Source organism: Scyliorhinus torazame, chromosome 3, assembly GCF_047496885.1.
Source record: "Scyliorhinus torazame isolate Kashiwa2021f chromosome 3, sScyTor2.1, whole genome shotgun sequence".
In the NCBI taxonomy this organism is placed as follows: domain Eukaryota; kingdom Metazoa; phylum Chordata; class Chondrichthyes; order Carcharhiniformes; family Scyliorhinidae; genus Scyliorhinus; species Scyliorhinus torazame.
The window spans coordinates 238,835,961-238,860,642 of NC_092709.1; the positions used below are offsets into that span (position 1 = coordinate 238,835,961).

Genomic DNA, 24,682 nt, shown 5'->3' on the forward strand with positions numbered 1-24,682 from the left:
TATTCAGCAGCCTTAATGTTTTTGTGGACTCACTCATGGTCCTCCTGGCCGTATCAAAAGAAGTAGACATTTGCAAATGTCCTCTGGCCAACTGTTTAAAAAGCATCAGTTAGACTACTCACTGCCCCACTTACACATTTAATGGGCTTCTGCAGAAGTAACAGCAATAAACTGCAAAGAAAGTCAATCTGCACAATTTTTATGGGACTTGTACCTCAATAATGCTGCTGCTTGACGGGCAGCATGGTGGCGCAGTGGGTTAGCACTGTTGCCTCACGGCGCTGAGGATCCCAGGTTCTAACCCGGCCCTGGGTCACTATCAGTGTGGAGTTTGCACATTCTCCACATTTTTTGCGTGGGTTTCACCCCCACAACCCAAAGATGTGCAGGGTAGGTGGATTGGCTAAATTGCTCCTTAATTGGAAAAAATGAATTGGGTACTCTAGATTTATTTTTAAAACTTAAAAATAAATAAATAATGTTGTTGCTTGGATGACCCTAGCAGAGGGTGGATTTGATACAGGATCAAAGTGACAAGGACAGCACTCTGATTTTAAGGGTATCGCCTCCCCATTCTCACCCAGACGTCTAAATTAAAATTGGCTTTAGTTTTCTTTTGGTTATTTTTTCCAAGAATATTCACAATGGTGTCTTTTAATAATTAAACCACCACAAAAAATAGTATTCAGCACAATTTCTAAAAATGTTATTCTGCTTTAATCATTAAAGCTCATTGTAAGCAAAATTTTAAGGGTTCAGTTTCAGTTTTCCTGCAAATTACAACTCAACCGTTACAATCGACATTGTTACTTTACAGTAAAAAATATATTTTGTAACAGTTAAAGTATGTTCCAAATAGTATGATCAATGGCCAAAAAAACAGAACAACTTACACAGGTTTCCATCATCACTGCCAATTTTCACACTGTGTATCAGGTAAATCTTTCACAAATCCAGAAATAAATGTTTTTAAGTTAACAAAAGAAAGTTTCCATAGCTACGCAAAAAGTAAACTTGCAATAAAAGCTGCATAAACATGAAATACACCCTATCTCCATGGTGCAAATTGATCCGTGAGCAAAGATTCAGGCATGATTTGCCTTTTCCTGGCCACTCACATCTCTACCCAGCTGCACAGTCAGGAGTGGTGGTATTTGATATGCATTTCCGACAGTTTGCGTTGCCGGCTGTTAACTAAAACTTTACGGTGTTTCTGGCTCTTTAGCAACAATAGCTGATGAAGCCACATTGCCGATAGCACACGGGTGCGGGGGAATATCACCAGAGGAAATAAACACAAACATGTCCGACGACTTGTTCGCAAGCAGCGCTGAATGAAAACAGTATTGATATGATATAGAGACAACAGTTGTGTAGGGAGAGGTGAGATCAATACAAAACTTTCTAAAATAGAAAAGCTACATGACCAAAGCTTTCAAAAACACAAGCCGCCATTACACCTGAGGATATCAATTAGTTTTTTACATGTATGACTACAAATGAACGTTTCTGTAAAATTTTCAAGTGACCAAACTATTTCAGTAACATGTGTTTTTGTGTCAGGTTCCTTTTGATCGATCCAAGTACAAGCAAAGAGCAATTTGAACAATGACAAACAAAAGTGCAGTCACTTTCTGTTAGATTTGTTCATCTGTTTCATCAAAATTTACAACTCCAGTTTTTTCCTTGATCCAGATTAAATATTTGTCTGTTAGCCGGGTATAAATGCCGGGGTGCCTGGCAATCGCACACTGTTTCCCAGCTGAAGCAATCCCAACCATCACCTCTTTCCGGCTCAGGGCTTTTGTTTTACACATTAATGGGCCTCCGGCATCGCCCTGTGGAAAAAAGAATAAAATCATTATTCTCAATATTCTTTTACATAACATGTAAGAATTCACAAAATGTTCGAAAGTTAATGATGGCGTTTGGGTTGTTAACAATTTTCGTCAACTCACTTAGAAATGCAAAGAAAATGACAACGCAAGGACAAACTCCGCGGGGCAGGGCCTGATGTCTGTGACTGGGGTGGGCGGGGGGGAGGGGGGGGCGGGTGCATCCGATGTAGTGGTGAGGGGGCTGGGGGAATGGGGCTGGTTCCTTTAATTTAACTTTGAGATTGAGGCGGCCTTTAAAAATGGGGAACTGATCTAAGAATCCCCGCTTTGCCGGCACCTCTCCCTTCCACTCCCGATTCTGACCTTGTGTGACTGTGTGTGTGGAGTTTGGATCTTCTCCCCGTGTTTGCGGGGTTTCCTCTGGATGATCCAGTTTTATCCCACAATCTAAAGATGTGGAAGTTAGGTGGATTGGCCATGCTAAACTGCCCCTTAGTGTCCAACGGTTATGGGGATAGGGCGGGTACGGGTCTAGGTAGGGTGCTCTTTCAGAGGGTTGGTGCAGACTCAATGGGCCGAATGGCCTCCTTCAGCACTATAGGGATTCTATTATTCTATGAAAAGGTGGCTGCGAAGCCGACGAGTTTCACACAGCTTTTCTCACCTTATCAAATGCTCTGTGTGCAATTACGTCCAGAGATTCTGGATGGTTCCAACTTATGTTAAATAACAGGTTAGTTATGTAAAACGTTGGAAGGTTTAAAACCAGTTATAACTCCTGGGTGCTATGCTATTGTCTGCTCCGAACCCGCACTGGACCCCTTCCCGACATCACTCCCCACTCACCCCTGACTAACATCCCAAACCCCCAACTAGCCCCCAGCCCCCGACTACCATCCCAACCTCCCAAATCTCTGACTATCCCACCAGCTCCCGACTATCCTCCCATCCTCTGGACTAGACCCCACCCCCAACTACCCCCACACCACCTGACTATCACCTGTCGTGTTAGGTACACTGGTCTATCACTGGCTGCAACTGGATGCAGCTTAGATCAGAAAGATACTCCAGACCTTGAAGTTAGTTCAATCAGGTTTATTGAACTAATAGCACAGTTAGCACAGTTCTCTGTGAGTTCGACTCTCTGCTAACTTAAGTGCGGTTACTCAGTCTGACTGAACCAGACTAGCTCTTAGCCATGTGGTGGAGGTGTGAGATTGTAACAACACCCTTGGCTGACTCTCTAGATGTTCACCAATGGAAAGAGGCGGAGTGTGAGTGCCTTGTGTCTTTTATAGTCAGATCCCACCCCTGAGTGTCCTGCCTGCTTATTGGTCATGTCCTGTTCTCTGTGTCCATTAGCCGCTTGTCTGTATATCATTATGTGTGTGTCTGCATATCATGACATTACCCACCCCCTAACTACTCCAGCCCTCTAACTCTAACTGCCCCCAAATCTGCTAACTGTCCCCCAACCTCACCTCCAAAGACACCCACACCCCACAGCTACCCCTCTAGCCCACCACCCCTGAGCACCCACACCTCCTCACTAAACCCTACCCTCAACTCCTGACTCTCCACCATGCTGACACCTCCCAAACACCTGAGACTCACTACCCCAACCCCCACCGACCTCTCCACTCACCCTACTCCCTCATCCACTTGTCTTGATTTATTGCTTGCAATACAGCAGCTAGTGCCATAAAAGGAGAGGTGACTTGACTTCCCTGATGATCCTATTTCCCAAAGGAAGGAATTCAGGGTCAGGTACTCTACATCCTGGGGGTCACCATTGACCAGAAACTGAACTGGACTAGTCATATAAATACTGGAACTACAGGAACAGGTCAGAGGCTAGGAATCCTCCTGACTCCCCAAAGCCTGTCCACCATCTACAAGGCACAAGTCAGGAGTGTAATGGGATGCTCTCCACTTGCCTGGATGAGTGCAGCTCCAACAACACTCAAGAAGCTTGACACCATCCAGGACAAAGCAGCCCACTTGCTTGCTCCCTCTTCCACAAGCATTCAAACCCTCCACCACTGACACACAATGGCAGCCCTGTGGACCATCTACAAGATGCATTTCAGGAACTTACCAAGGATACTTAGGCAGCACGTTCCAAAACTGAAACCACTACCATCTAGGAGGACAAGAGCAGCAGATACCTGGGAACACCACCACCTGGAGGTTCGCCTCCAAGTAACTAACCGTCTTAATTTGGAACTATATCACCGTTCCTTCACTGTTGCTGGGTCAAAATCCTGAAATTCCCTTCCAAATGGCACTGTGGGTATATCTACAGCACATGGACTGCAGCAGTTCAAGAAGGCAGCTCACCACCACCTTCTCAAGGGCAACTAGTGATGGGCAACAAACGCTGGCCCAGCCAGCAAAGCCCACATCCCGTAAAAATTATTTAAAAAAAATATTCCCAGCCTCCCAGGTCGGGTGTTTGGGTGAGAAATCTCGAGCTCCCATCTAAGGTAAGAAAATAGAAACGGGATGGCAATGCGACGGTGATTGGCACTCCGCAAAAGACTCGACTCATTATCTATTGCTAAAAATCCTACAAACGATAGTGTGTAACTTACCAGGCAGGAATCTTTTTTACCCTTTTTATCACCTGCACAAATCATGTTGTCTGTTATAATTGGGTGCCCATTGTAATATTTTTTACTATTGCAGCGTTTCCGCTCAATCACAGATACAGTTGCCTCTTTCAAGATGTCAGACTGTGTTTTATCGCTGGGACTGGTTTGTCCCCATCCAATGATAGTGCATTTTGCTCCAGATTTAAGGTCCAATGTGGAAGTTGGCAGTTTCAGGATTTCTATCACCTTGTTCTTGATTTTTGCAGCTTGTGCTAACTAGAACAATAAGAAAAATGTCTTTACTTGGTTCTGAGTAGCTGCAGTCAAGCACATAAAATCAATTTCACTGTGGCATTTATTTTATTCAAATATAAAGTGCAGAAGGTGGAAAGTTGGTGCTTGTGAGTAACTCCAAAACGTCCCTTCATTTATTTAGGCAATTTGAATCTAGACAGTAACATGTGAGTAAAATACCAAAGGTTGAGAACATCACTCAGTAAGAAGCAGAACAATTTGTTTATACCCGTGTTTTCCACCAATGATCTGCAAAAATTACATTAGGAAACCCTGTAAAAATTCTGCCCCTCTTTTTTAAGCCAGGAAGGAGGGTTACTCATTCCCACACATTGAACATATTTACAGATACCTTCTTGAACAATATTCACCTCCAGTAGCATGATGTCATTGTCTACTTTATTTTTGAATTTAGGGTATGGAATATGCATTTTAACAGAAATTCTTTGTTCCATCTCATCTTTCGTTTGGAATGAGTGAGCTCCAAGGATTACGGTGACTTTCTTTTTCTTGAGCAACCTGTGGATTTTGAATTGTGAAACATTACTTGGTGGTTCAACAACACCTTGCATTTAAATAGTTCCTTTAAATTAGAAAAGCATCCAAAGAGATTGCACACAGATTTTGGCCGGGATTCTCCGAGCCCGCTGGTCGGGGGCCGCTAAAATAGGCCCCCGCAGCGATTCTCCGTGCTCGACAGGCCGAGGGCCGAGTCCCGCCGGCATGGTTCACATGTGGTCCCACCCGGCAGGACAATGGCGTTCTGGCTGCGGGGGACGTCCTGGTTGGGGGAGGGGGGGGGGGTGGGGATCCGACTCCGGAGGGGGCCTCCACGCTGGCAGTCCAGTGATCGCCGGCTACCGATCGGTGGGCACGCTCATTCCGGGGAGACCTATGTTCTTCCGTGCCAGGCCCCTGTAGGGCTCCGCCATGTTGCCCGGGGGCCAGCGTGGAGACGGCCTTGGCGCACGTGCACGGATCCTACCTGCCGTGGTGCGCATGCATGGACCCGCGCCGGCCGTGTAGTGTCGGCTTTTGGCGCCGGAGCAACGCAACCACTCCGGCGCCGTTCTAGCCGCCGAACAACAGGAGAATTACTGGGCCTGGAGGCCCGTTGACGCCGGCGTCACTCATGCCGGTTTTGACGCCGGCGTCAACACTTGGCCGGGATTTTGTAGAATCCCGGTCCTTGTCTTGCTTATTCTTTTGTGGGATTTGGACATCACCGGCAAGGTCAGCATTTGTTGCCTGTCCCTGATTACTCTTGAGCTGAGTGGCTTGCTAGGCCATTTCAAGAGTCAACCACATGAAAATGAAATGAAATGAAAATTGCTTATTGTCACAAGTAGGCTTCAATGAAGTTACTGTGAAAAGTCCCTAGTCGCCACATTCCGGCACTTGTTCGGGGAGGCTGGTACGGGAATTGAACTGTGTAGCTGGCCTGCCTTGGTCTGCTTTAAAAGCCAGCGATTTAGCCCAGTGTGCTAAACCAGCCGGATCTGGGGTCGCTTGTAGGCCAGACCAGGTAAGGATGACAGGTTTTCTTCCCTAAAGGACTTTAGTGAAGCAGATAGGTTTTCACATCAATTAACGATATTCATCATGGTCACCATTACAGAAACTAGCTTGATGTACTTGATTTGGAAATATATCGCCATTCCTTCATTATCACTGAGTCCAAATCCTGGAACTCCCTCCGTCACAGCACTGTAACCGTACCTACACCACAGGGACGGCAGTGATTCAAGAATGCATCTCACCAGCACCTTCTCAAGGGCAATTAGGAGTGGGCAAATAAATAATGGCCTAAGGAAGCCCACATCCCTTGAATTAATAAAAAAATTAAGTTCCATCAATTGCCATGGTGAGATTGGAACCCAGATCCCCATCAGCCTGGGCCTTTGGATTATTAGTCCAATGTTATTACCACTACAGCTCTTTGCTACTTCTATATGTTGGTGCACACCCACCTGCCAATTTTGTTTAAACTCTCCCCAATCAAGTAATGAACCTTCCCCCCCACCGAGGATATTGCTGCGAGCCCTGTTGAGAATCAACCTGTCCCTTTTTAATAGGAGTCTCCTGCCCCAGAACTTGTCCTAAAGTCTTACGGCGAGATTCTCCATTCCTGAAACTAAGTGTTGATGCCGGGGCAGGATTCGTGGACTTCCACGACAGCAAAACTGGTGTTGCACCTGTACCAATTCCACTACTGTTAAGCGGCGCCACTTGGAACACAATTGATTCCAATGAGAAACGGTGCGGGATTCGCCGGGTTCAGGATTGACACTCAGGAGGCTGACAAGCTACAGCCGCATATATACACGCCAGCCACACCGGTTGTCATGGTCGGGTGCCCTGGCCACTGAAGCTACCAGCCACCCACCCCATGGCTGCATGCGTCAAACTGTCTGACACTGTGCATTTTATGTTCCCCCCCCCCCCCCCGCACCCCTCAGGACAAGTGCCGCCCATAACCGCTGGGAGTGGGAGAAAACTGTAGGGGGACCGCAGGACTTGTGGCCTCTCACCAGTGGCAGAGCAGTTGGCACCGGACGTCATTGGCGGGCCTGAGGAAAGGGAAGTCGCCGGGGTGGAGATTCGCCGTGGGTGAGGAAGTGAGATCCCGCTTAGTTGCGGTTCGCTGTGCCAGGTACGTCAAACCACCACCACCCTCACCCCACCCTCACACCACCCTCACACCACCCTCACACCACCCGCACCTCCCACTAGCCTTGCACCACCCACGATACACCACCGTCACACTACTCTCACCCTCACAACACCTTCACCCCTAAAATACCTCACCCCTGGCACACAGTCTAATCATGCATCTTGTCTTGTGTCTTGCAGGAGCTGCTGATGATGGGGCAGTTCTCTCTGGTGTCCCCTGCCCCCAGTCACAGCCAGTGCCACAACCAGAACACCCCCCATTTGCTGAGCAGCAATGGCGATACCAACAGGGACTCATATGGCTGAAGCTCAGGACACCCCGGACCTCGATTCCGATGTTCCCATTCACAGCTGTCTCCAACACCCTCCACCATCACCGGGCAGCACGGTAGCATGGTGGTTAGCAAAATTGCTTCACAGCGCCAGGGTCTCAGGTTCGATTCTGGCTTGGGTCACTGTCTGTGTGGAGTCTGCACGTTCTCCCCGTGTGTGCGTGGGTTTCCTCCGGATGCTCCGGTTTCCTCCCACTGTCCAAAGATGTGCAGGTTAAGTGGATTGGCTATGCTAAATTGCCCTTAGTGTCTAAAATTGTCCTTAGTGTTGGGTGGGGTTACTGGGTTATGGGGATAGGGTGGAGGTGTGGGCTTGGGTAGGGTGCTCTTTCAAAGAGCCGGTGCAGACTTGATGGGCCGAATGGCCTCCTTCTGCTCTGTAAATTCTATGATTCTATGATTCCCAGAATTACTCACCTCGATTGGGCACTTTAGTTAAGAGGCTTCTGGGACACCCTCTGCTGCGCACCGCACACATGCTCCGGTATATCAGAAGGAAGCAGGAACTCCGAGGCGGCGGACGGTCAAAGGGAGGGCCATCGCCAGGGTCTAACTGCTGCACAGATAGGCTTCAGGCTTCTGGAACGGACAGTCCCATCTATAATGGTGATGCAGTCACAGAGCCAGGGACTACATGAGGGGTTTTCGGCGAGCAACCAGCACCTGCAGGGGCAGATGGAGGAGTCCAACTGGGTGCAAGAGTAGGAGGTGGTGCCAACCATGCATGCCACCTAGGCCAACACTGCACGGGTAGCATCCACGGTGGAGGCCTTAGAGAAGGCGTGTGGTTTGACTATGGATCAGCATGTCGAAGGCCTGGGGCACACTGAGCAGGTTGTGGCCGAGGCCCAGGACAGGGTGCCGTTTCACAGGCAGCATATGCCAGAGCCACCTGGACATTGCAGCGGCGCCCCTGAGCATTGCCCAGTCACAGTGGGACATGGCTGAGTGTCAGTAGCATTGCCCAGATGCTGGCCGACATGGTACAGACACAGAGGGAGGTGCCCAGTCCCAGAGGGAGATGACGCAGTCACTGGTTGGTGTGGCACAGACCCAGAAGGTGGTGGCACAGTTGCAGCGTGATGTGGCACAGTTCCAGACGCAGGTGGTCCACTCCCTGTGCTCCATAGCCGCGATCATGCAAACCTTGGTTGAGATGAGAGCGGGCCTCTAGGACTGGCAGCGCCAGGTGATGGGGATGCCTCAGGGGATAGCTCCGCTCGCACCCCAGTCCCATGGAGTAGCCTGGGGGCCATCGGGTACCCCGAGGGAGTAGGAGATGAGGGCCCATGCCGGTTATTCCCGCAGCACCTCGGAGTCCCCCCGCCACCTCCTGTCCCTGGTGTATCTGGTGTGCAGCGGCCAGAACAGGGTGGCACCACGCCACCTGGGACACCCAAGCAGCAACCAGACACATCCAAGCCAGGTTGCCCCAGAAGAAGGCCGCCAAAAGGGATCCAGGTCGCAGGGCTGGCATCACAGCAGCGTGGTGAGGAAAGGGATATGGGTCGGTGTTTGGACGAGCTGGAATTCCCACGGCTGGATGAGGAGAGGAGGCAGGCGCTGGAGGAGCTATTAAGGTTGAGAGAGGTGCTGGATAGCATAAAAGGGATGAAGGTGGGGAAGGCCCCAGGGCCTGACAGTTACCCAGCAGAATCCTATAAAGAGTTTGCGATGTAGCTGGCACAGCTATTGGGGATGTTTAGCAAGGGACTGGAGAAGGCGGAGCTGCCGCTAATTCAATTGAGCTAATTCCGAAGAAGGGGAAGGACCCGCTAGAGTATGGGTCATATACGTCCATTGCATTGTTAAATACAGATATGAAGATGTTGGCTAATTTAGTGGCAGGGGGGTGGAAGGATGCATCCCGGGGGTGGTCGCAGAGGACCAAACGGGTTTTGTGAAGGGCGGGCAACTTTCCAGTAACATTAGGCGGTTTTTAAACATGATCATGATCCTGTCGAAGGGACGTGTACTGGAGGTAGTGGTCTCTCTGGACACGGAGAAGTCTTTCGACTGGATGGAGTGGCGGTACCTGTTTGAGGTTTTGGGAAGTTTTGGTTTGGGTCGAAGTTTGTGGCATGGTTGCGTCTGCTGTACGTGGTCCCGGTGGCAAGTGTATGGATAAACGAGAGGCATTCACGGAGCTTCGGGCTGCACAGGGAAACGAGGCAGGGGTGGTGCTGTCGCCGCTGCTGTTCTTGCAGGCGATAAGAGCCCTTGGTGATGGTTCTTCGGGTGTCAGTAGAGTGGCAGGAGATTGTGAGGGGGTGTAGGGAACACCGGGTGTCACTGTACGAAGACGACCTGTTGGTGTTCATATTGGAGCCACTGGAGAGCATGGGGAGAATTATGAGCATACTAGAGAGGTTCGGGGTCCTTCTCGGGCTGTAAGCTGAATGTCGGAATGGGTTAGGCGTTTCCCATGAATGCAGCGAATTGGGAGCCAAGGGCAGGTTTAGGTATTTGGGGGTTCAGGTGATGGCGGAGTGGCTACGATGCACAAATGGAACCTGACAAAGTTGGGGGAGGAGGTTAGAGGGTCTTTAGGAAATGGGATACGTTACACCTGTCATTGGCGAGGAGGGTCCAGGTGGTAAAAATGAACATTCTGCCAAGGTTCCTTTTTGTATTCCAGACCCTCCGAATTTTCATTCCGAAGGCCTTTTTCCGGAAACTGGATGCAGCAATTTGGGAGTTTATATGAGCACGGTAGGCACCTAGGGTGAAGAGGTCCCTGCCACCAAATCTGCTGCAGCACAATTGGGCAGTGAATGCAGAGAAGGTGAGGCGGTGGTGGGAAGAAGAGGGGTTAGTATGGGTTAGGATGGAGGAGGAGTCCTGTAGGGGTCCAGCCTGAGGGCCATGGTGACGGCGGCACTTACGCTGGCATCGTGGAGGTACACGGTGAGCCCGGTGATACAGTCCATGATTAGGGTGTGGAACCAGTTGAGGAGACACTTTAGGATGGATGGGGATGTTGGTGCTAACATCGCTGTGTGGGAACCGTGGTTTTAAGCCGGGGGAGACAGATAGCCTGTATAGGAGGTGGAGAGAGGTGGGGCTGGTGAGGGTGAGGGATCTATACCTGGAGGCGAGGTTTGCAAGTCTGGAAGAGCTGTGGGAGAGGGTAGAGCTTCCGAAGGGAAGCAAATTCAAGTATATGCAAGTGGGGGACTTGGCGTAGAAGGAATGGAGAGTGTTTCCCAAGCTGCTGGAACATACCTTATTGGAGTGGCTGCTGCTCCCGGATGTAGAAGGGGAGGGTAGGATTGGGGATGTTTACGGGTGGCTGGTGGAGCAGGGGGGACCACAGCTGGTGAGGATTAAGGAGAAATGGGAAGTGGAGCTGGTGCGGGAGATAGGATGGAGAGTTTGGAGTGGGCCGATGTTTGGAGTGAATTCAACCTCCTCGTGTGCGCAGATGAGTTTAATTCAGTTTAAGGTGGTCCATAGGGTGCATATGACTCGGGTGAGGATGAATGAGTTCTTCCAGGGGGTGGCAGACGAGTGTGAGAAGTGAGGGCGAGGACCAGCAAATCACGTGCATATGTTCTATGGTTGAGACGTTGGAGAGATACTGGGAGGGGGTGTTTGGGACTTTATCAAAGACTGTGGGGGTAGAGGCTGGGCCGAACCCTATGGTGGTGATGTTTGGGGTGTTGAAAATGCCGGGACTGATGGAGGGGAGAAAGGCCGATATTGTGGGCTTCGTCTCTCTAGTTGCCCGGTGAAGGATTCCGTTGGAATAGCGGTTGACAACGCCGCCAGGAGTGGCGGCCTGGATGGGGGACCTGTACGACATTCTCCATCTGGAAAAGATTAAGTTCGAGTTGAGGGGATCAGCAGAGAGCTTTGAGACATGGTAGGGCTGTTCACGACCATGTTTGAGGAATTGTTCGTCGCAGGAGACGAAGGAGGAGGGGACGGGGAGGGGGGGAAAAGGGGGGAAAACGTGCACAAACTGTGAACTGTGGAGTATGGAGAATGTTCTTTGAATCATTTATGTTTATGTACCTTTGAATAAGTTTGGAATAAAATGCATTTTTTTAAAAACCGATACATCTGGTCACATGCTCAAAAGATTCAATCAAATTTGTTAGGCATGATCTCCCTCTGACAAAGCCATGCTGACTATTCCTGAGTCTCTGCAAGTGGAAATAGATTCTCTGCTCCAGAGTTTTCTCCATTAGTTTCCCTATTACTGACGTGAGACTCACTGGTCTGTAGTTTCCTGGCTTATCTCTACAACCTTTCTTACATAGTGGGACCACATTAGTTGTTCTCCAGTCCTCTGGCACCTCCCCTGAGGCCAAAGAGGAATTAAAAATTTGGGTCAGAGCCCCTGCAATCTCCTCCTCACCTCTCACATCATCCTGGGACACAATTCATCCGGATGTGGAGATTTGTCCACCTTTAAGCCTGCCAACGCCTCCAATACCTTGTCACTCCCGATTGCAATTTACTCAAGACCCTCACAGTCTCTCTCCCCAAGTTCCATATCTGCCTCCTCATTCTCTTGGGTGAAGACAGATATGAAGTATGCGTTCAACACCCTCCCAATGTCATCTGGCTCCCCTTGTCCCCAATGGACCCTAATTTTTCCCTGGTTATCAAACAAACAAACAAAGAACAAAGAAATGTACAGCACAGGAACAGGCCCTTCGGCCCTCCAAGCCCGTGCCGACCATGCTGCCCGACTAAACTACAAACTTCTACACTTCCTGGGTCCGTATCCCTCTATTCCCATCCTATTATAGGACAGATATAGGACAGAGGTCAGAGGTAGGTTCTTTACGCGAAGAGTAGTGAGGCCGTGGAATGCCCTACCTGCTACAGTAGTGAACTCGCCAACATTGAGGGCATTTAAAAGTTTATTGGATAAGCATATTGATGAAAATGGCATAGTGTAGGTTAGATGGCTTTTGTTTCGGTGCAACATCGTGGGCCGAAGGGCCTGTACTGCGCTGTATCATTCTATGTTCTATGTTCTATGTTCTATTCATGTATTTGTCAAGATGCCCCTTAAATGTCACTATCGTCCCTGCTTCCACCACCTCCTCCGGTAGCGAGTTCCAGGCACCCACTACCCTCTGCATAAAAAACTTGCCTCGTACATCTACTCTAAACCTTGCCCCTCTCACCTTAAACCTATGCCGCCTAGTAATTGACCCCTCTACCCTGGGGAAAAGCCTCTGACTATCCACTCTGTCTATGCCCCTCATAATTTTGTAGACCTCTATCAGGTCTCCCCTCAACCTCCTTCGTTCCAGTGAGAACAAACCGAGTTTATTCAACCGCTCCTCAGAGCTAATGCCCTCCATACCAGGCAACATTCTGGTAAATCTTTTCTGCACCCTCTCTAAAGCCTCCACATCCTTCTGGTAGTGTGGCGACCAGTATTGAACACTATACTCCAAGTGTGGCCTAACTAAGGTTCTATCCTCTTCTCATTAATATACTTCAAGAATATCTTGGGATTTTCCCTACTTTTATCAGCCAGAACTTTCTCATATCCCCTCTTTGTTCTCCTAATTGCTTTCCTTAAGCTCCTTCCTATACGTTCTGCACTTCACTAATGCCTCCATTGATTTGCTCCCCTTGTACTTGCCAAAAGCCTCCCTTTTCTTTCCCATCATCTCCTGAACATCTCTAGTCATCCATGGTTTTCTGGCCTTGTTACTCCTCTTATTACCCTAGAGGGAACATATTGGGCCTGTACCCTCCCCATTTCCTTTTGGAATCCACCCCCCCCCCCCCCCCCACCCCCCCCTCCCCTCCACTCTGCTCTTCTGTAGATTTCCTCAAAAGTAACTCTTTCCAGTTTACCTTGGCTAGATTCTGCCTTAGATAACTAAAATCTGCTCTCCCACAATCCAAAACCTTTTTTGCAACGTGTCAATTTCTTTTCTTTGTCCATAACAAACATATATTGAACCATGTTGTAGTCGCTATCACCAAAATGCTCCCTCAACATCACATTAACTACTTGTCTGGCTTCATTCCGCAGAATTAAGTCCAGCACTTCACCATTTCACCGTCACCTGTTGGACCCTCTACATATTGAACAAAAACGTTCTCCTATATATACATTTTAAGAACTCCACTCCATCTAAGCTCTTAACATGGTGACTATCCCAATTAATCTTGGGAAAGTTGAAATCATTATTTTTATACACCTCTGCGAATTGCGCACATATTTGCTCCTCAATTTGCCGCTAACTCTCTGGACATCTGTAATAAACACCAACGTAGCTGTCCCTTTTTTATTCCTAAACTCTACCACAAAGCTTAATTTGATGCCCCCCCCCCCCCCCAAGATGTCATCTCTCCTTACTGCAGTAACTGACTCCTTAACTAATAATGCAATGCTTCCTCTTCTTTTACCCCCTCCTCTGTATCCCGGGATGTTGAGCTGCCACTCCTGCCCCTCCCTCAACCACGTCTCCATTATGGCAACTATATCACAATTCCACTAGTCAATCCTCGCACATAACTCATCCATTTTACCTGAAAAACCCCTGGGATTAAAGTAGAGACCATTCAGCCTTGTCTTACTCCCTTGAAACGTACCACCACTGTATTCCCTCTGACTTGGCTGCTTTTCTGTGTTACGCTGTGTCCCTATTCTGTTAACAGTCTGCATCCCCTCCCACCACCAAATTAATTTAGACTCCTTACAACAGCACCAACAAACCCACTAGCAAGGATGTTAGTCCTGCTCTGGTTTAGATGTCGAATGTCCCTCTTGTACAGGTCCCACCTTCTCCAGAAACAGTTCCAGTAGCCCAGGAATCTAAAACCTCCCCTCCTGCACCAACTCTTAAGCCATGCATTCATCTCCGCTATTCTCCTATTTCTGTACTCGCTAGCACGTGGCAGTGGGAGTAATCCAGAGATTATAACCCAAGAGGTCCTGCTTTTTAGTCCACTGCACAATTTATGGAATTCCTGGTGCAAGACCACATCCCTCTTTCTACCTATGTTATTGATAGCAACATGTACCATGGCCTCTGTCTTTTCACCCTCCCCTTCATGATGCCCTGCAGCCGTTCAGCGACAGCCCAGACCCTGGCACCTACTGTCTGCTCATTTATGTCGGATGTGGCTATTACACTGTGTCAACTGATTTTACGTTGAGGCCCTGTAATCCATTTTAAGATGGCTGCAGCTTGGTCACATTCCTGGGAATGATTTTGAAATTAGATCTAGGGGCGAAATTCTCCGTTATCAGCGCAAAGTCCGCCGATCGGCGCCATAAGCGGCGCAAATCCGACCTTCATCACGCCGCCCCAAACGTCGCAACGTCTCCGGCCCGGAATGGGCTAGCAGCGACAGGACGGGATCCGCGCTTGCTCACGTGCTTCACGCCATGCGACGTCATACACGCCGCATGGCGTGACGGCTCATCAGGACACGCTGCTCCCCCCCACCCGACCGGAACACCCGACCGGAACACCCGACCGGATGGCCGCCCGCCGCTCAGACCCGAGGTTCCAGTCACGGGATGTGGAGGCGCTCCTGGACGCAGGGGAGCAGAAGAGGGACGCCCTGTATCCCGGACACGGCCGCAGAGTTGCCCCACGCCACAGCCGGCGTCTGTGGAGGGAGGTGGCAGAGGCCATCAGCGCTGTGGCCCTGACACCGCGGACAGGCACCCAGTGCCACAAGAAGGTGAACAACCTCGTCAGAGCAGCCAGGGTGAGCCACCCCCCTGCCCGATTTCCATATCCCCCATATCCCTCCTCCCCCATATCCTCCATATCCCCCCTCCCCCATATCCCCACCTCCCCATATACCCCCTCCCCCATATCCCCTCTCCCCCATATCCCCCATATCCCCCCTCCCCCATATCCCCCATCCCCCATATCCCCCTCCCCCATATCCCCCCTCCCCATATCCCCCATATCCCCCCTCCCCCATATCCCCCTCCACCATATCCCCCATATCCCCCCTCCCCCATATCCCCCCTCCCCCATATCCCCCCTCCCCCATATCCCCCCTCCCCCATATCCCCCATATCCCCCCTCCCCATATCCCCATATCCCCCTCCCCATATCCCCCCTCCCCCATATCCCCCATATCCCCCCTCCCCCATATCCCCCCTCCCCATATCCCCCATATCCCCCTCCCCCATATCCCCCATATCCCATATCCCCCATATCCCCCCTCCCCCATATCCCCCCTCCCCCATATCCCCCATATCCCCCCTCCCCCATATCCCCCTCCCCATATCCCCCATTTCCCCCCCTCCCCCATATCCCCCCTCCCCATATCCCCATATCCCCCATATCCCCCTCCCCCATATCCCCCTCCCCCATATCCCCCATTTCCCCCCTCCCCCATATCCCCCATATCCCCCCTCCCCCATATCCCCCCTCCCCCATATCCCCCATATCCTCCTTCCCCCATTTCCCCAAGTGAATCCAGCCCTAACCTTAACCTCTGCAATACACGCGCAACCGATGGCGTGCATTCATATACCTGTCTAACACTGTTGCCTTTAACCCTGCCACCACCCCCCACAGGAGAAGCGCGCACACAACACCAGGGAGCATGTGAGGACTGGAGGAGGGCCCGCTGATGAGAGGCCACTGACCGAACACGAGGAAAGGGCCCTGGAACTGGCTGGCGGACCTGAGGACCGGGAGGTTGCTGATGCAGAGGTCGGGGGCGTACTAGCAAGTGAGCCACCGACAGCCCGTCCCCATATCCCCCCTCCCCTTTATCCCCCTCCCCCATATCACCTGATCACTGCCTGCGTGTCTAACCATGCATGCTTCATTGTGTATCGCAGGAGCAAACGTCGAGGCACCCATCCCCGCAGATGCAGACCGCCCGCATGATGCCCCTCGGAGGCCACGGGAGACGGAGAGACCCGGATCCTCCGGCATGCGACGCCCGCATGATGCCCCTTGGAGGCCACGGGAGACGGAGAGACCCGGACCCTCCGGCATGCGACGCCCGCATGATGCCCCTCGGAGGCCACGGGAGACGGAGAGACCCGGACCCTCCGGCATGTGACGCCCGCAGGATGCCCCTCGCACACCATGGGAGAAGGAGAGACCCGGACCCTCCGGCTTGCGACGCCCGCAGGATGTCCCTTGGAGACCACTGGAGACGGAGAGACCTGGAGCAACAGGGAGACGACGCCCCCGTCTCGTGCGGGTGCGACGACGCAGGCGTGTGCCACCCAGCGACGAGAGGGGCAGCCACAGGCCCCCGTCACAGCCGAGCCAGGACACCACTCCCCAGGACACCACTACCCAGGACACCATTACCCAGGACACCACTATCCAGGACACCACTACCCAGCACAGCACTACCCAGGACACCATTACCCAGGACACCACTACCCAGGACACCACTACCCAGGACAGCACTACCCAGGACACCCCTACCCGGGACAGCACTACCCAGGAAGACGAAATACCGGACAATGACACAGAGTGGATGGGTAAAGAGACGAACCCCCACCCCAAAGTGCCATGGACTCAGAGTGGGACGAAGAGCACGACACAACGCCACTGCTGTCACCAACACCCTCCACCATCGCAGAAACACTCACCTCGGTTGGGCACTTTAGTGATGAGGCGTCTGGTACACTCACTGGTGCGCACAACACAGCCGTCCCGGTACAGCAGGTGGAGGTAGGAGCAGCAGAGGGGCCGGGCGGTCGGAGGGCAGCCCAGCCCAAGCGAACATCTGCCGCCCAGATGGATCCCGGGTTCCTGGAGTTACCACACCCACCCACAGATCCGATGCAACCACCGAACCGGAGACGAGCGAACAGGGTGACGGGCGGCTTGCGGCTGCTGCAGTCGCAGGTGGAGGAGTCCACCCGCGTCCAGGAGCTGGGAGTGGTGCCGGTCACGCGTGCCACCCAGGCCGACACCGCACGGGTGGCGTCCGTGGTGGAGGCAATGGGTGCGACGGTGTCAGACATGGGGAACGGTTTGCGAGGCCTGGAGCTTTCCGTGCAGGCAGCGACTGTGGCCCAGGACATGGCTGCCCTCTCACAGGAGGCCATGAGCCACTGTCAGCGCCAGATGGCAGAGGCGCTCAATGCCATGGCCCAGTCTCAGCCGTCCACAGCCCAGTCTCTGCAGGCCATGGCCCAGTCTCAGCAGGCCATCCCTGAGGTCATCGGCGCCATTGGCCATGTGCGAGCCGGCGTCGCACAGTCACAGACAGGGTTTGCCAATCCCCTGAGCTCCTTGGCTGCAAACCTGCAGACCCCTGTCGATACCAGCACAGGCCTCCAGGACTGGCAGTGCCAGATGTCGGGGGGGCGTCGGATAGCCAGTCCGTTCGCATCCCCCACCCATGTAGAGGCCTGGGGGCCATCGGGCACCCCGAGGGAGGAGGAGGTGGTGTGGTCCGTCCCGGGTCCCCCTGTAGGGGAGGTCCCGGAACACCGCGACACCTCGGACTCCCCCCCTTCCGTCCCAAGTGCATCGGGTGGGCAACGGGCAGGACAGGCTTGCAGCTCGCCATCCCAGTCGCCCGGCCCGCAGCCTGGCCCACCTAGGCCAGGACGCCCCAGGAAACGGCCGCCAAAGCGATCCCGTGTCAGAGGGCAGGAATCACAGGAGTCCACCTCCAGTTCTGCTGTGCCGTCTGGGGAACCACGTAGACGTAGTCAAAGGGCCCGTAAGGCCAAACAATTAGACACTGAGTAAGTTGGCACGGGTGCAGGGCACAGATGAGTTTTAGGGGCTAGGGCACGTGCATGAACTCCTTTGGTTATTAAAGTCAATGTTACACCGACAGAAGCTGCCTTTGTGCTCTGTCCAAAGCGTGCGGGGGTGTCATGTACGTTGAGCGCAAGTGTGTGTGTGCAAGGGGTGGTCTTACCTCAGCCCCAGGTGAATCTGCCCCCTTCCCCCTGGGCCGCCATCAACATCCCCCCCGGGCAGAGGACGGGACCGTGCGCTGCAGTGTCACAGCCGCATGCAGGGATGGTCCGGGTGGATGGTGGTACTGTGGCCATGGGTCAGACATAGTCCAACGATGTGGAGCCAGGTGCTCATCGCAGGGCAGGTTGTCATCATCCTCCATGGCCTGCAATAGACACGCGTCCACCGGCAACTGTGTGAGCCCGGCCCGTTGTGCCGCAGGTGGATCGGCAATGGGGGGGTGGTGTGCATGCGGGTGGGGTGGGTGGGGTTGGAGAGGGGGATGAGGGTGCTGGGTGGGTGGATGGGGGGGGGTGTGGGTGGTCGGCTGTTGCCATGGTGTGCGGTCTGTGGCCATACTACCCGATTCCCACGCCCATCTAGTCAGTGAAGCGGGCGGCTATCAGCCAGTCCCGTGCCCGTTTGCCCAACCGGTAATGGTGGACAGCCACCCGCCCGTGTCTAGCCCGTCTGCCCTGACCATTGCCCCCATCCGCCTCATCTGGGGAGGACTGCGCCTCTTCCTGCTGCTCCTCCACTCCGCCCTCCTCTGCCTGCGGCACATCGCCCCTCTGCTGGGCTATATTGTGCAGGACGCAGCACACCACAATGATGCGGCCGACCCTATCTGACCGATACTGGAGAGCGCCCCCAGAGAGGTCCAGGCACCAGAAACGCATCTTCAGCACGCCAAAGCACCTCTCTATCATCCCCTTGTCGCTACATGGGCATCATTGTAGCGGTTCTCCGCCTCATTGCGTGGCCTCCGTACAGGCGTCATCAGCCACGATCGCAATGGGTAGCCCCTGTCGCCCAGCAACCAGCCCCTCAGCCGGGGATGGCGTCCCTCGTACATGCCGGGGATGGATGACCGCGACAACACGAATGAGTCGTGTACACTGCCCGGGTAACGGGCGCAGACGTGCAGGATCATCATGCGGTGGTCGCAGACCACCTGTATGTTCATCGAATAGGTACCCTTCCTATTAGTGAACACGGCCCTGTTATCTGCAGGTGGCCGCACGGCGACGTGCATCCCATCAATCGCGCCCTGGACCATGGGGAACCCGGCCACGGCAGAGAAGCCCACGGCCCGGGCATCTTGGCTGGCCTGGTCCACAGGGAAGCGGATGTAGCAGTGCGCCATGGCATATAGGGCGTCTGTCACTGCCCGGATGCACCGGTGCACCGATGTCTGCGATATGCCGGACAGGTCCCCACTCGGTGCCTGGAATGACCCCGTTGCATAAAAGTTCAGGACCACCGTAACCTTGACGGACATGGGGAGAGGGTGTCCCTCGCCAGTGCCACGCGGTGACAGGTGTGCCAGCAGGTGGCAGATGTGTGCCACGGTTTCCCGGCTCATCCGGAGTCTCCTCCTGCATTCCCGGTCCGTGAGGTCCTGGTATGACTGCCGGGGCCGGTTCACACGGTGCGCCCTCGGATGCCTCCATTGCCGTGGGGCCGCTACGTCCTCCTCCCCCTCCTCGCCCTGTCGGTCAGGTGTCCCTCCAGCCTGGGCGGCTGCCGCCTGCGCCGCCTCTCTGGCACGCTCCTCCTTCATCCAGGGCAACATAGACATTAGCGGCTGCCGCCACGGCGGCCAACATCGCTGGCTGATCGGAAAACATGACGGCCTGGTTGGGGAGGGGGGAACGACGACATGTCATCATTGCCCATACCCCCTCCTCCCCCCAGCCAGGTGGCATGGACGGCATGGGTCCAACTGTTGGAGGCTGGCACCTGGCCAGGTGGACCAACTCACTTGCCCTCGCACCCCCCCCTCCCCGGCACGGACCCCATCCTCCTCACCGGCACAGACCCCATCCCCCCTCCCCGGCACGGACCCCCCCATCCCCCCTCCCCGGCACGGACCCACCCATCCTCCTCCCCGGCACGGACCCCATCCTCCTCCCTGGCACGGACCCCCCCATCCTCCTCCCCGGCACGGACACCCCCATTCCCCCTCCCCGGCACGGACCCCCCCATCCTCCTCCACGGCACGGACCCCATCCTCCTCCCCGGCACGGACCCCCCCATCCTCCTCCCCGGCACGGACCCCCCCATCCTCCTCCCCGGCACGGACCCCCCCATCCTCCTCCCCAGCACGGATCCCCCCGGCCCCCCCTCCCCGGCACGGACCCCCTCATCCCCCCTCCCCGGCACGGACCCCCCCCATCCTCCTCCCCAGCACGGACCCCCCATCCGTCTCCCCGGCACGGACCCCCCCATCCTCCTCCCCGGCACGGACCCCATCCTCCTCCCCGGCACGGACCCCCCATCCTCCTCCCCGGCACGGGCCCCCCCCATCCCCCCTCCCCGGCACGGACACCCCCATCCCCCCTCCCAGGCACGGACCCCCCCATCCTCCTCCCCGGCACGGACCCCCCCACACCCCTCCCCGGCACGGACCCCCCCATCCTCCTCCCCGGCACGGACCCCCCCATCCTCCTCCCCGGCACGGAACCCCCCCATCCCCCCTCCCCGGCACAGACCCCCCCATCCTCCTCCCCGGCACGGACCCCCCCTTCCCCCCTCCCCGGCACAGACCACCCCATCCTCCTCCCCGGCACGGACCCCATCCTCCTCCCTGGCACGGACCCCCCCATCCTCCTCCCCGGCACGGACCCCCCACCCCCCCTCCCGGCACTCCCCCGGAGCCCAGCCCTCTCTAACCACCCCCCCCCCCCCCCCGCACTCACACACACACAAAACCCTACACACACCTCTCCCCCACACATTCAGACTGCGGCCACGCCATCGTCTGTCCAGCAGCCAACCCCCCAGGCCGTCACCCACCTCCACGCTGGTTGACGTAAACCTTGAGCACTGGTTGACGCCGATTGAAAGGAGGTTTGATTTACGCCGACGTGACCCGTCATCACGTCGACGGGACTTCGGCCCATCCGGACGGGAGAATATCGGCAGGCCCAAAATCCATTGCCTTGCGCCCACCCGTGCCATTCTCCGGGGTGTACGGCGCCATTGACGCCCTGCTGACTTTACTCCCTTCGGAGACTTCGGCGGGCGTCGGGGGCGGAATTCACGGCGGCCAACGGCCATTCTCCAACCCGCTGGGGGGGTCGGAGAATGACGCCCTAGATAAGAGTTCAGTTCAAGCACAGGTATATGTGTAAAATTAAGAACGTAAGAAATGGGAGCAGGAGTGGACAAACGGTCCATTGAGCAACCTCCGCCATGAATCGTATGATTCAATGCGATCATGGCTGAACTTGGGCTTCAACCCCACTTTCTTGTTCATTCCCCATATCCATTACTACCCTCAGATAAAAAATGACTCTACCCCAGCCTTGGATTCAATGATGGAATATCCATAACCCTCTGGGGTAGAGAATTCCAAAGATTCACAACCCCTTATGTAAAGTAATATCTTCTCATCTCGGTCCTAAATAATTTGCCCCTTAACCTGAGACTTTTCCCTGTGTTATAGATTCTCTGACCAGCAGAAACAACTTCTCAGCGTTTATCCTATTAAGCCCCTTCAGAATTTTGTAGTTTTCAATGAGATTGCCTCTCATTCTTCTAAACTCCAGAGAACATAAGCCCAATTTATTTAGTCTTCCATCATAGGACAACCCCCACACCCCGGGGACCAGTTTAGTGAACCTTCACTGTATCACCTCCAATGCAAGTATACCCTTCCTTAAGTGTGGAGACCAAAACTGCACACCGTCTGGGCAGCAAGGTAGCACAAGTGGATAGCACTGTGGCTTCACAGCGCCAGGGTCCCAGGTTCGATTCGCTGCTGGGTCACTGTCTGTGCGGAATCTGCATGTTCTCCCCGTGTCTGCGTTGGTTTCCTTCGGGTGCTCCGGTTTCCACACCACAGTCCAAAGACGTGCAGGTTAGGTGGATTGGCCATGATAAATTTCCCTTAGTCACCAAAAAGGTTAGGAGGGGTTATTGGGTTATGGGGATAGGGTGGAAGTGAGGGCTTAAGTGGGTCGGTGAAGACTCGATGGGCCGAATGGCCTCCTTCTGCATTGTATGTTCCATGTTCTATGTTCTATATTCTATATGTGGCCTCATCAAACTCCTGCACAACGGTCTTTCTTGCACAAGCACAATCCAGTCTCTTTGGATAGCAACAATTACAAGTTTTACAATTTTTTTTCCAATTAAGGGGCAATTTAGCGTGACCAATTCACCTCCTCCACACATCTTTGGGTTGTGGGGGAGAATGTACAAACTCCACACGGACAGTGACCCGGAGCTGGGATCGAACCCGGGTCCTCTGCACCATGAGGCAGCAGTGACGTTTTACATCTTTTAACATATATCCTGCTATTCTCTGCTCATGGCCAAAGTGAATAACTTCACATGTCTCTGTACATTACTCCATCTGCCATCTTGTTGCCCACTCAGCTAACCTGTGTCCTTTCTGTGTCCTTCCCACAGCTAACCTTCCCACCTGGCTTGGTAGCCCCAGCAAACTTTGATACATTACTCATTGTCTCTTCGTCGAAGTCATTAATATAGATTGTAAATAGCTGATCCTTGCGGCACTCCACTATTCACTGTCTACCAACTTAAAAAAGGCTATTTATGCCCACTCTCTGCTTTCTCTCCATTCACCACCATGAAAATAAACCATGCTAGTCTTGGCTATTAAGTTTGCAAACCCAATTTGACACCAGGCTGGAATTAAACCACTTATTTACAGCCTGAAAATTGGTACTGTTCCCTCGCATTTGTCCGGAAAAAGTAAAAGGAACACATTTTCTTACTCTTGACAGTTTGCTGCCGTAAGCACCCATTTTGCTTGGATCAGAGTTCCTCCACATACATGCTTGTTGTTAGCCTGGACGGACACCATATAAGGTTTGGAGTGAGGTTTAACATCAAGACCTCCGATGATTTCCACGCAGTCACCTATGGGATGGAAAATAACATAACTATCACAATGTGCAATCATTTTAGTGAAGTTACAAACCCACTTTATTGTATACTTACAGCCCTGGTTAGCCAAGACACTGATTACTGAAACAAAGAATGCCACCTGAAGCATTCTGAACTTTTTGTTCAAATACAGAGATTGGTCCACGAGCAGCTCTTGTAGCGTTCGTGGAGGATGTGGTTTCATCCACATCGCGAATGAAGTGACACTTTTATGTTCTTATAGCGATAAACTGTTATTTTTCTTACTAGTTTTAGCAACTTTTTAAATGTAATAAATATAGCTCTGGAAACAACATTACGCCAACACTCACGTTATAAAATGATAGCACCTCTCTATTTGCCACAATGTGCAAAGTTCCTGCTGCCCAAGGGCATATAAAGACAATGGCATAAAGATTGTCTGCAACACTGTGGGAGATCTGACTGCACATAGGAAAAAGAAAGAGTAGAGTTTGTCATCTTAGGACAGACACAGACAAATGTTTCTACAAAAGCAAACATGAATCCCGAATGATGTGTTGTCAACGATTTCACCATGCAGAATATTCTACGAGGGGAGGGGGGAACAGGCAGAGTACTAGGGACCACTGTTTAAAAATAAGGAGCCAGAATTGTCCATTTCAGAGACAAGGGGAGCGATTTAATGGCCATGTTGCGCTTAACCGGGAGCGCGTCAAGGCCTTTAAATAGCGGGAGAGGCCAAAATCGAGAACCGCTCAGGTCTGATCTGCTTGCGATCTACCAGCCCGCTCCCATTGGCGAAATCCGGATCTCACCTTAGCGTGGCAAGAAACCAATTATCACCACTTAAGGCCAATCTCCATACAATTAATGGGAGCGACCCCCTTATCTAAAGGCCCCAGTGATCTAACCCCCTCACCAACAAGTGGTCATGTGAGTGCCGATTAATACTCTTTTTAAAAACTGGCAGAAGGGCTGCTGTGGGGACCCAATGAGGTGAGTCGCCATCTTCGTTCACAGGCTAAGGGCCTGGAGGCACTGCGGCTGCTAGCCCGGTGCTCTCCAGTTCATCTCCCAGAGGGCCGCCCGCTGTGTGGTGGTCTGCTGTGTCCTCCACAACCTGGCACAGCAGCAGGGCGACATGCTGGAGATGGCTACCTCTGAGGGGCATG

General features: G+C 53.1%; 1 protein-coding gene across 1 annotated transcript; it reads right to left on the reverse strand.

Annotated features, from left to right (window-relative positions):
• Nucleotides 1–694: 694 nt before the first annotated feature.
• Nucleotides 695–23,696, reverse strand: LOC140409015 (granzyme K-like). Its single transcript, XM_072497043.1, has 5 exons — nt 23,604–23,696; nt 23,378–23,522; nt 5,098–5,245; nt 4,433–4,708; nt 695–1,838 (listed from the first exon to the last, which is right to left on the reverse strand). The coding sequence occupies exons 1-5, from the start codon at nt 23,656–23,658 to the stop codon at nt 1,638–1,640; spliced, it is 825 nt and encodes a 274-aa protein (XP_072353144.1). The 5' UTR covers nt 23,659–23,696; the 3' UTR covers nt 695–1,637.
• Nucleotides 23,697–24,682: the final 986 nt, after the last annotated feature.

Bases quoted from the DNA above. Each gene is read 5' to 3' on its own strand.
- LOC140409015 (XM_072497043.1), bottom strand. From the start codon at position 23,658: ATGCTTCAGGTGGCATTCTTTGTTTCAGTAATCAGTGTCTTGGCTAAC. The intron at 4,709-5,097 runs GTGAATATTGTT...TTATTGTTCTAG, and splicing joins ATGACATCATGCTACTGGAG to TTAGCACAAGCTGCAAAAAT. The intron at 1,839-4,432 runs GTAAGTTACACA...TTTTTTCCACAG, and splicing joins GTAAAAAAGATTCCTGCCTG to GGCGATGCCGGAGGCCCATT.